The sequence below is a fragment of the Somniosus microcephalus genome, chromosome 11 (assembly GCF_052327205.1).
Source record: "Somniosus microcephalus isolate GS21.2 chromosome 11, FLI_Smic_1.0, whole genome shotgun sequence".
Lineage (NCBI taxonomy): Eukaryota > Metazoa > Chordata > Chondrichthyes > Squaliformes > Somniosidae > Somniosus > Somniosus microcephalus.
Genome location: NC_140997.1, coordinates 230,751,131 through 230,767,622, shown reverse-complemented (window position 1 = coordinate 230,767,622; position 16,492 = coordinate 230,751,131). Strand labels below are relative to the sequence as shown.

Sequence of the window (16,492 nt, the reverse complement as noted above, 5' to 3'; positions counted from 1 at the left end):
GGTTGATTCCTGGGATGAAGGGGTTGTCTTATGAAGAAAGGTTGGGCCTATACTCATTGGAGTTTAGAAGAATGAGAGGTGATCTTATGATTTAGATTCGATCTATAAATGGGACCGCTCTGGTAGCGAAGTCTGGGAAAAATTGTCGCTAATATCTGACGAGGCCCAGAAAAGTTCTTACTTGGTTTTTGTTGTCATGGATCTGGGCCATTTCCTAATAGCCTCTACTTTGTCAAGTTGGGGTTTAACTACACCGCCCCCGACTACATGCTTTAAGTAATGCACCTCCGACAAATCCGAATGGCATTTCCCTGGTTTGGCCATCAAACCTGCCTTTCTTAAGCGCCACTTCTAATTATTTTTTTTGATGGGACTTTGAGCCGCCAGTGTAGATTACGATATTACCTAGGCATGCAGCGGCGTGCTGAGCATGAGGCCTCAACATCCGATCTGTTAGCCACTGAAAGGTGGCAGGAGACCCGTGCACCCCAAATGGCATCACTTGGTCCTGGTATAGACCGCCTGGTGTATTCCGTTGGCAGAATCCATTAACGGTAACTACCGATAACCTCTTGTTAGGTCCAGGGTGGACAAGAAGTTGGCATGTCCCAGATGTTCAATCAGCTCGTCCATCCTGGGCATGTGCCAAGCATCAAACTTAGAACAGCGCAGAAGGAGGCCTTTCAGCTCATCAAGTCTGGGCCAGGTCTTTTGAAGAGCAACCCAGTCAGTCCCACTCCCTGGTTCTTTCCCCATATCCCTGCAATTTTTTCTCCTTCAAGTATTTATCCAATTCTCTTTTGAAAGAAAGACTTGCATTTATATAGCACCTTTCATGATCTCAGGACATCCCAAAGCACATTACAGCCAATGAAATACAGTCACATAGAGAATCATGGCAGCCAAGTTGCTCACAGCAAGCTTCCACAAACAGCCATGTGATAATGACCAGATAATCTGTTTTAGTGATGTTGGTTGAGGGATAAATGTTGGCCAGGACATCGGGTAGAACCTGCCTGCTCTTCTTCGAAATCATGCTGCGGGATCTTTTACATCCACCTGAGAGAGTAGACGGGGCTTCAGTTTAACATCTCACCTGAAGGACAGCACCTCTGACAGTACAGCATTCCCTCAGTACTGCACTAGAGTGTCAGCCTGGATTTTGTGCTCGAGTCTCTGGAGTGGGACTCGAACCCACAACCTTCTGACTCCGAGGCAAGGGTGCTACCCACTGAGCCACAGCTGACACTGGAGAGACTAGCAGAGCTGGGGTTTGTCCCCTTAGAGCAGAGAAGATGAAGGGGAGAATTGATAGAGCTGTTCAAAAAGGGTTTTGCTAAAGTAAACTACGAGAAACTGTTTCCACTGATGGCTGGTCAGTAACCAGAGGACACAGATTTAAGATAATTGCCAAAAGAACCGGCGGAGGATGATGAGGAGAAAAAATGTTATGCAGCGAATTGTTGTGATCTGGAATGCACTGCCTGAAGGGTCATGTTGGACATCCTGGAGAGATGTATGTTGGAAATCTTGGGGAGTTAAGGGCTAACAGTCGAACTTCTTTGTATCTTAAAGCAACAGGCTTGCCAACTCTAAACAGGATGACTTTGAAGTGTGGTGAAGAGAAACCATGGCTTGTCTTCTGACATGTAAAGTGCTTGTGTAAGGAAATAAGTGTAGGGAACAAAATGTAATTTTAGTTTTTAGGGTAATAAAACAGTGGTCACAAGTCCATTTGCTGAAGATAACAGTAGATAAAGGAAGTCTTAGTCATAGAGTTATACAGCACAGAAAGATGCCCTTTGGCCCATCGTGTCTGCGCCGGGAAGGGAAGTGGTTCTGAGGTTATCAATTGCAAACTGTTTACATAGATAGTAGCCTAGAAATTTGTCTTCACCACGAAGGAGTTAATGGCCGCTGAAAATGGCCGCAACGCCTGGCGTTAGTGGCGACCTCTGAGGCGATGTTCCCATCCTGAAGTGGCACTCAAGTTTCGCACATCCTTTGTGAGTGAGGCTGTGGAGCCCGCAAGAAATTGTGGGCAATTAAAAGGGCTGTGAATTAAAGGGGCAATGCACTCAGAACTAATACAAATTAAAATGCAGGGAAAAAAATGCAGTTTTCAACCTTTTCAAAAAATTTTTACATTAACAAGTCCCAAATGTGATTATTCAGCGCTTAAAGCTGAATTCCCTTCCAAACCTCAAAAAATGGGGAAACTGCCTCAGCACTAACACAAATGGCTCAGCAAACCACACTTTTACATCTGTTCCTCTTGATGGTTCAGCAGCTCTCATTCAGAGGGCCTAAGTTTCAATCTGGGTCTTGATTAAGATTTGAAGGCTGCTGCCCGCAGCACAAGCTCAGTTAGAATAGAATCACACAGCATAGGAGGAGGCCATGCAGCCCAATAGCTCTTTGAAAGAGCTACCAATTAGTCCTATTCCCCGGCCCTTTCCTTTACAAGCATTTATTCAATTCTCTTTTGAAAGTTACTATTGAATCTGCTTCCACCGCCCTGTTAAGCAGTCTTTTTCCTTATTAAGGAATTTCTTAATCAATATATGTTTATCTTCTTACTTGGCTTGTTTTAATAATTACAAGTTTTGTGTGTGACTGTGAACAAATGTGTCCTGATTGGTTGGATGAGTGGATGAGCGATTAGCTCCCTCTATTGGTGATGTAGCGTTGTGCGTGCACAGGTCATGCTTCCATCACATGGAGCATCAGGAAAAATTTACTCATCCTGTTGCAATCGTGCTGATTGACCGCAGTTCGACACAGAGACGAATGCCCTTTATTTCTCTGCATAGAACAATGCCACGTTTGCCGTCGGGTGTGTGGAAGCATTTTACCCCAGGCATTAAAGATGGAAAGACTGTGTACATGTGCACTGTACAAAGCCATATGTAAAGAATGCCACAAAGACGCTGCAGCATTTATCCAAATGCAACAACTTCACTCAAAGCTCACAGCAGTCAGCCCAGAGTTCCTCTGCTTCCATTCAAGAAGATGATGGTTCACATTCAGCATCAGGCTCCTTATCATCAGCATCTCCTGGCCCACTTGGAAGGTTCTTTAATACAATGGATAACCATAGCTAGAAGAATACAGATGAGTGCCTTGTTCGAGCTGTATATGCGACAGGCTCACCCCTCATGCTCACAGCCAATGTGTACTGGAAGAGATTTTTCAATGTTATTCGCCCAACATCCTGTTCTCCCACCAGACATGCTTTGTCTACTTATTTGCTGGAGGCTGAGTATAACAGAGTCCAAGGAAAGCTCAAAGAAACGATAGCGATGGCAGACTGTGTTGCAGTTATCTCAGATGGGTGGTCAAATGTATGAGGGGAGGGCATCATAAACTACATCATCTCCACTCCTCTCCCAGTGTTCTTCAAGAGCACAGACACGAAGGACAAAGACACACAGGCACATACATTGCTAATGAGCTGAAAGCGGTCATCAACAATCTTGGATCACAAAAGGTCTTTGCAGTAGTTACTGACAATGCTGCGAATATGAAGGCTGCTTGGGCTCAAGTGGAGGAGGCCTACCCTCATATTACGTCTATTGGGTGCGCAGCTCATGGGCTCAACCTGCTCCTCAAGGACATCATGGGTTTGAGAACCATTGAAACACTGTACAAGAGAGCCAAGCAAGTTGTTAAGTATGTCAGGGGAAAACAGGTAGTTGCAGCAACCTACAACTCCAAGCAAATGACAAAGAACAAGAACACTGTTGAGTCTGTGTGTCCCAGTTATGCTTATTATAAATCACTGGACACAGACAACAAGAATAACTTTAACAGGTCTTTACTATTCAGAGGTCAGGGCTGAACTGCCCAGCAAATCACTACGCAACGTTTATATACCGGTGTGGTCACCACCGGTATTACAGTATACAGCAGCCAAGAGAAAGTAGTACATCTCTTAAGGTAGTTCTCTTAAGGTGGAACAGGTTACATACACCACAATCCTCCCTTTTTAGCTTAACAGTGTATATCCCCATTTAACATAACATAATAACATATATATATATATATACAACTTCATGCAAAACAGTTCAAAGATTCAGTCTCTGAGGAGGCCTCCTGATCCGAGTTGGATAACGCCTTTCAGGGGTCTCTGATTCTCGTTGCTGGGGTGACTCATCTAGTTGATCTCTTATGGATTGGACATCATCATCAGGTACATTCACTTCTGAGGTAGATGCTTCAGGTTCACTAACTTCTTCCACGGTTGTCTCTGCCGTAACCATGGGTTCGACCCTTGTTCTCGATTCTACCAGTTGGTCAGCATGACGTCGTATTACATTTTTACCCATATCTACCATGTACATCAGGGGTCCTTGTCTGGCCCGAATTGTTCCAGATTGCCATTTCTCATTTTTATAGTCCCGGGCTAACACTGGTTGTCCTATTTCGAAACTCCGAGTGGTCTTGTTATTTATATGCTGGAACTGTTTGTTTTCGACTTCCCTCCGCACATTTGGTTTTAACAAGTCCAACCTGGACCGCAACCTCCTGTTATAGAACATCATGGCAGGACTTTGGTTTGTCACTGCATGAGTGGCGTTTCGATATGCCAGTAGGAAATTGTCCACCTTGTGTTGTAGTGGAATCTGATCTTCGCTCATGGCCTTTATTGCTTTTTTGAACGTTTGTACAAATCTCTCGGCCAACCCGTTTGTAGCCGGATGATATGGGGCAGAGGTATAATGTTTCACCCCATTCTTCTTCATGAATTTCTGGAATTCTTCTGACACGAACTGCGGTCCGTTGTCTGAACATATTTGTTCTGGCAATCCATTTCTTGCAAATATCGTTCTTAGCACCGCGATCGTCTTTTCCGAGGTAGTGGTAGTCATCTTAATCACTTCTGGCCATTTAGAATGTGCGTCCACCGCAATTAAAAACATGGAGTCCATGAATGGACCAGCAAAGTCAATATGTACACGTTGCCATGGGGTTGAAGGCCATTCCCATGGATGCAGCGGTGCAATCGGAGGTGCATTTTGAACTTTTTGGCACCCTGAGCAGCTTTTCGTCAGATCCTCTATCTGTTGGTCGATACCCGGCCACCACACATAAGCCCTAGCAAGGCTTTTCATCTTGACTCCCCCCAGATGACCTTCATGCAGTTCCTTTAGAACTCTCTCTTTTAACTTAGGAGGAATAATCACCCTTGTTCCATACATCAATGTTCCTTGACAGACGGACAGCTGTTCTCGTCTTGCTGAGAATGCCGGTAACAGTGGATCACCATGTGCTGGCCATCCCTTCACTGTCAATTCGTAGACCCGGGACAGTGTCGGGTCGTTCCTGGTTTCTCTTTCAATACTTGCATTGGTGACTGGTAAACATTCGATGATGGTCGAGTGAAATAACTCAACAGGGTCAACCGTCGGTGCCTCCTCCGCTATAGGTAGTGGCAGGCGCGACAGCCCATCAGCATTACCATGCTGCTTTGTACCTTTGAATTCAATCTGATATTGATGTGCCCCTAGGAAAAGGGACCATCTCTGGAGCCTCTGTGCTGTCATCACCGAAACACCCTTCTTAGCGTTAAAAATGGATACCAACGGCTGGTGGTCTGTCAGTAGCGTAAACTTTTGGCCCTGCAGGTAATGATTAAACTTCTTTACTCCCCACACAAGGCTGAGAGCCTCCCTATCTATCTGAGCATAGTTGCGCTCAGCGGAGGTCAATGATCTGGATGCGAACGCGACTGGCCTCTCCAAGCCATTTGGCAACTTGTGTGAGAGTACTGCCCCAATACCATATGGAGAAGCATCACAAGCCAAACGAATAGGCAGCGTTGGGTTGAAGTGAGCCAACACTTCCTCTGAGGTGATCAATGCCTTGCTTTTGCGAAAGGCCCTCTTACAGTCCTCGCTCCACTTCCATGGTACTCCCTTCTGCAAAAGAGCGTTCAGCGGGTGCAGCACCGTGGATAAATTTGGCAGAAACTTATGGTAATAGTTAATCAACCCTAGGAACGACCTCAACTGGGATACATTATCCGGAGCGGGAGCCTTCACAACAGCTTCGATCTTGTCAGGAGACTTATGAAGCCCCTTCTGGTCAATGACATGACCACAGTACGAGATCCGCTTCTGAAAGAACTCACATTTCTGGCGATTAACTCGAAGTCCATATTCTTTCAATCTGGTGAGCACCAGTTCCAAATTTGCAAGATGTTCCTCATCATCATCTCCTGTAATCAGAATATCGTCCAGGTAACATTGTGTGCCTGGAATTCCCTGTAATACCTGCTCCATGGCCCTCTGCCAAATTGCTGGAGCCGATGCCACTCCAAAAACCAGTCTATTATACCGATACAAGCCTCTATGCGTGTTGATCGTGAGATACTGGCGTGACTCTTCCTCAACTTCCATCTGTAAGTACGCCTGCGCCAGGTCTATCTTGGTGAAGTGTTTCCCGCCAGACAACGAAGCGAAGATATCCTCAATCCGCGGAAGCGGACATTGCACCGTGTGAAGCACCGGATTAACAGTGATCTTGAAATCTCCACAGATGCGATCCTTCCCCTGTTCCCCCGGCTTGTTGCTCGATGAACGCTTCATGACGGGAACAATGGGCGTGGCCCATTCACTCCAGTCCACCTTTGACAGTACTCCGGACCGTTCTAGTCCTTCCAGCTCAGCTTCCACGGCAGGTTGTATCGCATAAGGTACCGGTCTGGCTTTGAAAAATTTTGGATTTGCATGTTCTTCAACTTTGATGTTTGCCGTAATTCCTTTCAGTGTCCCCAGTCCCTGCTGGAACACCTCTTTAGCATCGTCCAATATTCTGGACAGTCGTTTAGGTTTGACATCTTCCTTTTTGCCGGAATCTACAGTTAGTGCTTTTAAGGAATGCCAGTCCATATTTATTCTCCTGATCCATTCCCGTCCCAGTAATGGTGGACCTCCCTCAGGTAACACATATAAGTCCATTCCTCGGCTTTCTTTATCCTTGTGGACCACCTTTACCTTTATCTTTCCAATGGGGTATACTCTTTGCCCCGTATATGTTTTCAAAACAATCTCCGTATCCCTTAAGGGAATGTGTGGAAATAACCTTTTGTAATCTTGCTTATTCATGACCGTCAATGCCGATCCAGTGTCCAATTCCATCTTCACTTGGACTCCTGCTATCTGAAGTGTGACCCAGATAGTTTGGTGGTCTGCTGTGTTACCCACATTATGTATTCTTAGACAACCCAGTTCCTTACTGCTGGAGTCTGAATCCGTCTTCTGTTCATCCGAACTGTTCTCTGTCACCTTGTGTACCTTTTTGCACTTTTCCTGCGGTGACTTTTTGCTGCTGGTCTTCTTACCTGACCAGCATACTTTAGCTATGTGACCGAGCTTGCCACATTTTCTGCATTCCTGATTTTTGAACCAGCACTGATTCTGATCGTGCGTTGTCCTTCCGCAACGATAACACTTTACTGCACCCAATGCCATTTGATTGGTGCTGAGTTCCGATGACCTTAGTTGCATTTCCGCGGTGCCTCTTGCTGCGGCCTCGTGCGATGCTGCAATGGTGACAGCTTTCTCAAGCGTAAGGTCCTTTTCTTCTAGCAGACGCTTTTGTGTTCCTTCTTTTAATAATCCACACACGAATTTATCTCTGAGCATCTGCTAGTCCTGTACCAAACTGACAGTACTTTGATAGCTTACGCAGTTCAATTAAGAATTCAGCGTTGCTTTCCTCTTTCAGCTGCGTTCTGCTGTAAAATTTAAATCGTTCCGCTATCATCAGCGGCGTGGGGTTTAAATGTTCTTGCAGGATCGTAACAATTTTTGCGAAAGTCTGATCCGCCGGTTTATCTGGTGGTATCAGATGCTTCAATAACCCGTACGTCTTCGCCCCCATTGAGTTTAATAATGTTATTGCTTTCTTATCATCTGGTACTTCATTTGCTGTACAATAAACTCCAATGCGTTCTACATACGTGGTCCAATCTTCAACATCACTATCAAAAGCAGTGATGTTACCATGTTTAGGCATCCTTGAGATTTTCTTTAACTATTTTATTTTCCCAAAATGGCGGCTTCCCGCGCTTGTCTTCTTCTCCCGCCTACTAAAATGGCGGCTTCCCGCGCTTGGCAGTTTTTCCCGCGCTCATCTTCTTCCCCCGCCGACTACAAGGGCGGCTTCCCGCGTTTGCCTTCTTCCCCCGCTGGCTGCAATGGCGATTGCCGTGCTGCTGCCGTTCTCGCCTCCCCAGCGGTTCTCAATTCCCCGACGCTGCTTTTTGCTCCCCCGCGGGTCCCGTGGGCATTCACGCTTCCCCTGCTGTTGCGCCTCTCAGTCCCGCTTGCAGGCCGGTCCTTTACACCGGCTGCGGTTGAGTTCTCCGCGGTTCTCGTGGCCTTAACGCTGCCCCAGTCGCTGCGCCTCTCGGCCCCGATTGCAGCCCGGCCCTTTTCACCGGCCGCGGTCGAGTTCTCCGCCCTTTTTCCTCCGTTTTCCCTCCCCTACTTCACAGCCAACGCGGCCGACTTTCTGCTCGTGTCGCTGATCGGCTTACCCACCACCATGGTAGAAGGGATGATCACTGCCTGTCGCTGATGGAGGGCTTCGTGGTCAGAATTTTTCTTTTTAACCCGGGTTCTCGATGCCTCCCGTGCGATGTGGTGCTCAGCAGGATGATGAGGGCGGATGCCTCTTCTCGACGCCCGTTCTGAGGACGAAGCTGCCTTGGATGTAAAACTGCCGCAGGGTAAGATCGGACTCGTCGCCACTGTTGAGTCTGTGTGTCCCAGTTATGCTTATTATAAATCACTGGACACAGACAACAAGAATAACTTTAACAGGTCTTTACTATTCGGAGGTCAGGGCTGAACTGCCCAGCAAATCACTACACAACGTTTATATACCGGTGTGGTCACCACCGGTATTACAGTATACAGCAGCCAAGAGAAAGTAGTACATCTCTTAAGGTAGTTCTCTTAAGGTGGAACAGGTTACATACACCACAAACACCACACTGAAGCTGCCCAGCAACACTAGATGGGGTGGTGTTGTCATAATGTACAACAGCCTTCTGGAGGGTAAGGAGTCGCTGCAAGAAATGGCAATATCCCAGTCTGGGGATATGGAAACCACCATCAAGAAAATACTGCTGGATGATGTGTTTTGGGAGAGAGTGGTTAGCAGCCTTAAACTACTCTCACCAGTAGCATCTGCAATTGCTCAGATTGAAGGAGGTGACGCTGTCTTGTCAGATGTTCTCAGGCTTTTTGCTGATTTAAAAGAACAAATCAGCATTGCCCTACCCACATCCCTGCTGCTCAAAGCAGAGGAGAAGGCAATTGTTCAATTCATACAGACGCGTCAAGAATTTTGTGTCAAGCCGATTCATGCTGCAGCATACATGCTGGACTCAAAGCATGTTGGGAGACCAATACTTTCTGGAGAACAGATCAACAGCGCTTACAGTGTGATTTCTACCCTCTCACGCCACCTCAATCTGGACGTGGGTAAAGTTCTGGGAAGTCTGGCAAGGTTCTCTACCAAACAAGGTCTTTGGAATGGTGATGGGATATGGGAATCATGCAAGCATATCAGTGCACATACCTGGTGGAAGGGACTTTGTGCATCTGAGGCCCTGTCACCCATTGCATCGGTGATACTCCAAATCCCACCTTCATCAGCGACCTCTGAACGAAACTGGTCACTTTTTGGGAATACGCATACAAAGGTGCGCAACAGGCTGACTAACAAGAGAGTGGAGAAACTGGTGGCTATCCGGGCGAACCTACAACTTATTGAGCCAGATACAGAAATGTCCACCACACAGCTAGACAGTGACACAGAGGAGGAAATGGACACGTCAGAGCCAGAGTCAGAGAATCAGGAGGAGCAATGAGGAGTAGAAGACTCAGAAGGCTCATGAGTAGAAGATTCAAAGGGACAAAATAAGGACAAATTACAGGCTAAATAAGCTGACGCTCTTTTTATTTTATTTTAGATGGGTCTTTTTTGTGGGGGTTCAATAAAGTTCAAAATTATAACCTAAATAAAGATTTGAAAGCCTGTTTTTATTTGTATGGAACAGTAGGTCTATTTTGAGGACAAAGATAATATAAGTGTCAGAGACAAAAACCGTCAGTGTGCAAAAAAACTCAAATTCCCATAAATTTCCAAAATTCCTGAAAATTCCCATGGAAAGTTTCCTCTTTTAAAAATTCCTGGAATTTTGCAACCCTACCAGATAATCTGTTTTAGTGATGTTGATTGAGGGATAAATATTGACCAGGACACCGGGGAGAACTCCCCTGCTCGTCTTCAAAATAGTGCCATGGGATCTTTTACGTCCACCTGAGAGAGCTGATGGGGCCTTATTCCCTCAGTTCTGCAGTGGAGTGTCAGCCTAGATTTTTGTCTCTGGAGTGGGTCTAAGAAGTGAACGTCTCTTGGCTTTGAACATACTCTTGACCTTCTTCTTCTTCTTAGGCAGTCCTTCGGAACCGAGGAGAACTTGCTTCCACATTACAAATGAGTTCTCAGGTGACTGATGAGCCAATGCGGGACCTACAGTCTCTGTCACAGGTGGGGCAGACGGTGGTTGAAGGGGCGGGTGGGTGGGGTGCTTGGGTTGACGTACGCTCCTTCCGTTGCTTGCGCTTGGCTTCCGCTTGCTCCCGGCGAAGAGACTCGAGGTGTTCGGTGCCTCTCCTCCACTTTGTGCGGTCTTGGGCCAGGGATTCCCAGGTGTCAGTGGGGATGTTGCACTTTTTCAAGGAGGCTTTGAGGGTGTCCTTGAAGTGTTTCCTCTGCCCACCTGGGGCTCACTTGCTGCACCGGAGCTCCGAGTAGAGTGCTTGTTTTGGGAGTCTCGTATCGGGCATGCGGACGATGTGACCCGTCCATCGGAGCTGATCGAGGGTGGTGAAAGCTTCGATGCTGGGGATGTTGGCCAGAGTGACGTTGGTGCGCCTATCCTGCCAATGGATTTGCAGGATCTTGCGGAGGCAGCATTGGTGGTACCTCTCCAGTGCTTTGAGGTGCCTGTTGTACATGGTCCATGTCTCTGAGGCATACAGCAGGGCGGGTATCACTACTGCTCTGTAAACCATGAGCTTAGTGCCACGTTTGAGGTCCTGGTCTTCAAACACTCTCTTCCTCAGGTGACCGAAGGCTGCACTGGCACACTGAAGGTGGTGTTGGACTCTGAATCCATCCACTGTAACATGTAATTGTAATCCTGAGGAGCCTGTGACTATGGTGCTGTCCCTTGGATCGGGGTAAGAAGAGGTGGCTTGGGTTAGCGAGTGGCAGATTGGGACAGAGAAACGCCGATTGAGATCGGGAAAAGTGTTTCTCCGCACACAGAAACAGTGGCTGCACAAGGAAGGAAATAAATCTATTCACGGCTTTCAATGGCACTTTTTTTTTTAAAAAAAGCTTTTATTTTGTTAATTAGATGGTTTAAAATTGGTTTTACTCCCCTTCCTCCTCCTCCTCCCCACAACTCATTGAACCCCAATATTAATTAATCGGTTTGCTTTGTAACATCTGTAGCTTTCACAATTGGCTTAATGTGTGGTAGCCTGTCATTCAGCCACTTTTCAATCAATGCGAACATTTCTTCAATAACTACTGGCGACTCCTTGTGGAGCTGGTGGAAGCAATTCTCAAAGACCTGTAAGAAATTCAGAAGAGAGAGACAACTGATTAAATAGCAACACTGAAAGACTGGAATTGTTACAGCGCATTATCACGCCTCAGAAACATCTCATTGGTGCTCCACGTACAATTAATCACTTTTGTGGTGAAAGGCAAAATAAAGAAAGACTTACATTTCTACAGCACCTTTCAAAACCTCAGGACGTCCCAAAGCGCTTAACCGACAATGAAGTACTTTTGAAGTGCAGTCACTGTTGTAATTTAGGAAACGCGGCAGCCATTTTGGGCACAGCAAGCTCCCACAAACAGCAATGCAATATTGACCAAATCATTTGTTCTAGGTATTGGTTGAGGGATAAATATTGGGCCAGGACACTGGGGAGAACTCCCCTGCTTTTCTTCAAAATGGTGCCATAGGATCCATCTGAGAGGGCAGACTGTTTAACGTCTCATCTGAAAGATGGCACCTCCGACAATGCAGCACTCCCTCAGCACTACACCGGAGAGTCAGCCTGGGTGATGTGCTCAAGTCCCTGGAGTGGAGCTTGGATGGATTGATTTCTGTCAGTTAATATGTTAAACAACAAAAAAAACTCGTGAATGGGGAAGAAAATGATTCATGCAGTAGGAATTCTGCAGGAATATTTAGTATCTTAATGCTACCCATCACAACAGGAGCTGATATTTTGGTGTCAGATCGGGCGGAGATATGGGGCTAGATTTTCATTGGGCCGTGGAGGTGGGATTGGAGGCGTGTGGGGGTTTAAAATCCTGAAATCGGGGGTCCCGACCCCATCCCGCCCTAAACCCGCCTCCATGCCAGATTCAAAGGAGGTGCGTACCCGACCTGCACTGGGACCCGCTTACCCGAGGCGGGAAGGGGATTAGTGCCAATTAACTGCCTGTTAACAGGTAGTTAACAGGCAGTTTTTAGCCTAATCCCTATTTTTAATGTTGAAGTGTAGGATTCCCGACGGCTCCAAACCACGCCAAGTTAGAGGAGGCGGACCGTCGGGATGAAGGGCTTGGAGGGGTCGAGATGTCCGGTGTTCAGGTGAGTGATGGGTGCATGAGTGCAAAGGTAAGTGTGTTTGGTGTGTTTAAAGTGTTTAAAGAAGTTTTACATACCTTTACTTATCTTTACAGCCTTCCTTCCTTCAGGTCTCGGGAGTCCCTCATCTCACCGGCACAGAAAGCAGAATGGCCGTGAGCTGTCAAAAGTGGCAGCATTCAGCTTTCTGTTCCAGGGAGATCTCTAAATCATCCTGAGAGGAAGGAATTAACCTGGAGTACAGATTGTCAGTGTTTGACAGATTCAAACAGCTGTCGAACACTGATATTTCATTTGTCAAAAGCTCTTGACAGATGAAATATCAATCTGTGGCTTCACCTGTTGCCGGGTGGCCCTTAATTGGCCTGCTGAGCCCGCTGGGCGGGGCTCAACAAGGTCAATCAAGTCAAAATCGCGTGGGTTGGCCACAACTCGATGGAGACGGGACTACAACCCCAAAAGTTGTAGTCCCGCCTCCTACCCGCCTCCTCAATGAAAATCCAGCCCATGGCCCCTGGAGGGCTAAGCTAATGACTATTTACTAATTAAGGTGTATTTGCTACCTGTTGGTGAGGGCTGGGGCTTTTTATCACTCAGGCTGGAGCACAGGGCAGACAGAGAGATGGATTACCCCTATTTTGTAATTGTTCCTCCCGATATTTTCCTCCGCTGCTCTCCCAGGAATTGAGACCGCCGTCGTCAATACCCTGGACCGGCCGCCAGGAGTTGGGTGTGGTGATTCTCCGCTCACTACTCCCCCCACACAGTGATTGGACCGAGATCAGGAGCTCCATCGGGCGGAGAGGTGGATTATTATTTCCACGCAACACCCACCTCCCCCCACAACGCGACCCACTTTTCTCCCTCCTCTGCTGAAGGCACTGAGTCTTGGTGGGGTAGAGTGCCCGATAGGAAGAGGAGGAAGCCATTCAGCCCCTTGAGCCTGTTTGGCCATTCATTTAGATCATAGCTGATCTGTATCTTAACTCCATCTACCTACCTGGAATGGCAGGAATGACGTGTGAGGAGAGATTGGGTCGATTGGGCTTATACTCGCTGGAGTTTAGAAGAATGAGAGGGGATCTCATTTGTAAAGTCTGTGGGTTGTGCAGTTAATAAATACACAGACTTCAGAAGTAACAAACAAACAGGTCTTTACTATTCGAAGGTCCGGGCGAATCTGCCCCAGCAATCCTGCCACAACACTTATATACTGGTGTGGTCACTATCGGTATTACAGTATACAGAAGCCAAACAAATAGTGCCACACCTAAAGTAGTTCTCTTAAAGGTGAACGGTTGCATTCAATAGTTCCCTTAAAGGTAGACGGGTACATACACTACAATCCTCCTTTTTTAGCTTATTACTTACAGAGTCCCCGTTAAACATACATAACTTCAACTTCCTATAAAACAAATTACAGATATAATCTCGGTGGAGTCAATGTCATATAAAACAATTTACAGATATAATCTTGGTGGGAACAGTTCACAGGTTCAGTCTCTGCGGGAACAGTTCATAGAGTCAGTCTCTGATCTTGACTCGTTCCAAACAACATCTCTTTGGTGTAGCCGGTTCACATGGCTAGAGTGACTCCTCCATAGCCTTTTTCTTGACGTAACAGCTTGAACTTTCGTCCTGTTGAACCAGCAGTGCGGACTTTTACAACCAACTGGCTGTCTTGACATTTTCCAGTTTTTCAACTAATTTAGCTCCTCTCGTAGTGTCCCGCCTGAGATGGTAGAAGTGCTAATATTTTAGACAGTTATTATCTTCTGCTTCTTCTTTTTCTTTTCTGCCTTTTTTAAACTCTCGGAGCTCCTTTCTCGGCTGCCAGCTGTAGCGCCACCAACTCTCTATGTTCCTTAGACCTTAAGTGCTTCATCCGGATTTCAGCACTTCGGGAGTTTTCATCACAAGCGGGGCAGACCACATCCTCGTAATATTCAGTGTCACTCAACAGGTCATGGTAATATTCGGGTTCGTCCTGAGTTAGGCCAGCGAGAGAGCCTTCTTCTTCCTCCTCACCCGTCTGGACGTTAGCTGACGGTGGTTCCTTCCCTAGACATCTTTCTTGAAAAGACTTCTTCATGCATTCATATTCATCCCGCTCTTCCTGGGTTATCTGCCATTCCTTCACGACGGACCTCATTTGTGAGTTCAATACCTTCCCTTCCATCGGGAATTGCGTTATCAGGCTATTTAATCCTTCTACTGAAGTAACGGTTTCCACATTCTTCTGTTCACCTTGACGTGATTCCACGTACTTTTGGCATCCTTGTACAATTTGTGTTGCCACCTCAGCTATCTCCGTGACTTTTGAGAGCTCCGAACTCGTTCCCCCTGAAGATTGAAGCTCGTGTTCAGATTGTTCCCCTTGCAGAGTCTTGTCCTTCAGCATATGAAGGAGTTGGCTGACCGTTAACTCTTCCCTGGGAACACGGTGGATCAGAGTCTTCTCCATTTCATCCACCTTTTCCTCCAATACTTCCACCTTCTGTTCCTCTTGAACTTTGGCTTTCAGCGCTCGGAAAAGTTGCGCCCTGATGCTCTCTAGTTCATGTTCAGGGACCATTCTTACAGTCTCTGAGTTTCTTACAGTTTCCTTTTCTTCCACTGAAAGGATTCCCAGTTGAATCTGTTCTTCAAGTTGTTGAACCTCGGTCATTGCCGCCTCATATTTGTCTTGGGTGTCCTTCAATGTTTTTATGAGTTCTTGGACATCCTGTCTTTCATGCTCTGCCATGTTTTTCACCTCTAATTTCTCATCTATGGATGGAACTTCTACCGATGAGTCTGTCTTGGCCTTGAGCTCATCAAGAATTTCCTGCAGCCTTTGGACATCTTGCTCATGTTCAACCTTTAGTTGTTCATATGCTTCTACTGAAACTAGCTTTTCGGAGGTTGCCGAGTTAACCCCCTCCAGAATTGTAGCCTGGGCCTGTTCATACTGTTCTTTCAACTTCTCACACTCTGCTTGTAAGGAGTCGTAGAGAAGAACTGGGATAAAATCCTGGCTTCCTGAAGATTCCTCTTCCTTTGGTTCGTTCTGTAAATATTCTAGTTCCTGAACAGCATCAGGGGAATGTGATTGGTATTTGGCCACGATGGCTCTATGGTCGCTCTCTGCTTGAGCTAGCTGTCTCTGTTGTCTTTCCAGGTTCTCCCATTCGGTGTCCCAGAACTTTTCCATATTTTTCATCTCTTGTACGAGACGGTCACTCAACTGTTCTAATTGTTGTCGTACTTTGACATAAGTTTGAGTCCGAACTCGGTGTTCTTCCGTCGTGGATGAATCCTTTGCTTGAACAGGCTCAGAATTCTTTGTCAACCTGGAGTTCTGCTCTGCAGCTTTATTCTTCTTGGTAACATAAGTCCTTCTGCATGTCTTCGTTTTCTTCCCCATCGTCGGCAAGTCCCTTTTTGCCTTGTCTTCCATATTCGAATTGGTCTTATCATCATCCATTTCAGAATCTGAGCTAATAGCTTGCACCGAGTCCTCCCTCATTATGGCTTTTAGGTAATGCCCTTCCATGTCTATTTTCTTAATCCACTCCCGTCCTAGAAGTGGTGGTCCTCCCTCAGGTAATACGTACAAGTTCATTCTTGGGTGTTCTTTACCCCTATCTCTCACCTTGACTCTTATTTTCCCCACGGGGTATACGTTATGCCCCGTGTATGTCTGTAATACGAACTTGGTATTTCTTAAAGGTATGTGAGAGAATAGCCGGTGGTAGTCCCTTCGGTTGATGACTGATAGAGCTGATCCAGTGTCCAGCTCCATTCTTACTTGGA

At 46.5% G+C, this 16,492-nt stretch overlaps 1 protein-coding gene across 1 annotated transcript in view; it reads right to left on the bottom strand.

Annotated features, from left to right (window-relative positions):
* Positions 1–11,403: 11,403 nt before the first annotated feature.
* mgll (monoglyceride lipase) overlaps positions 11,404–16,492 on the bottom strand; it is a 98,628-nt gene continuing 93,539 nt past the window's right edge. Inside the window, exon 8 of the mRNA XM_086002108.1 lies at positions 11,404–11,662. Coding sequence (XP_085858234.1) covers positions 11,513–11,662 — 150 coding nt within the window. The 3' untranslated portion in view covers positions 11,404–11,512. The remainder of the gene's footprint in view (positions 11,663–16,492) is intronic.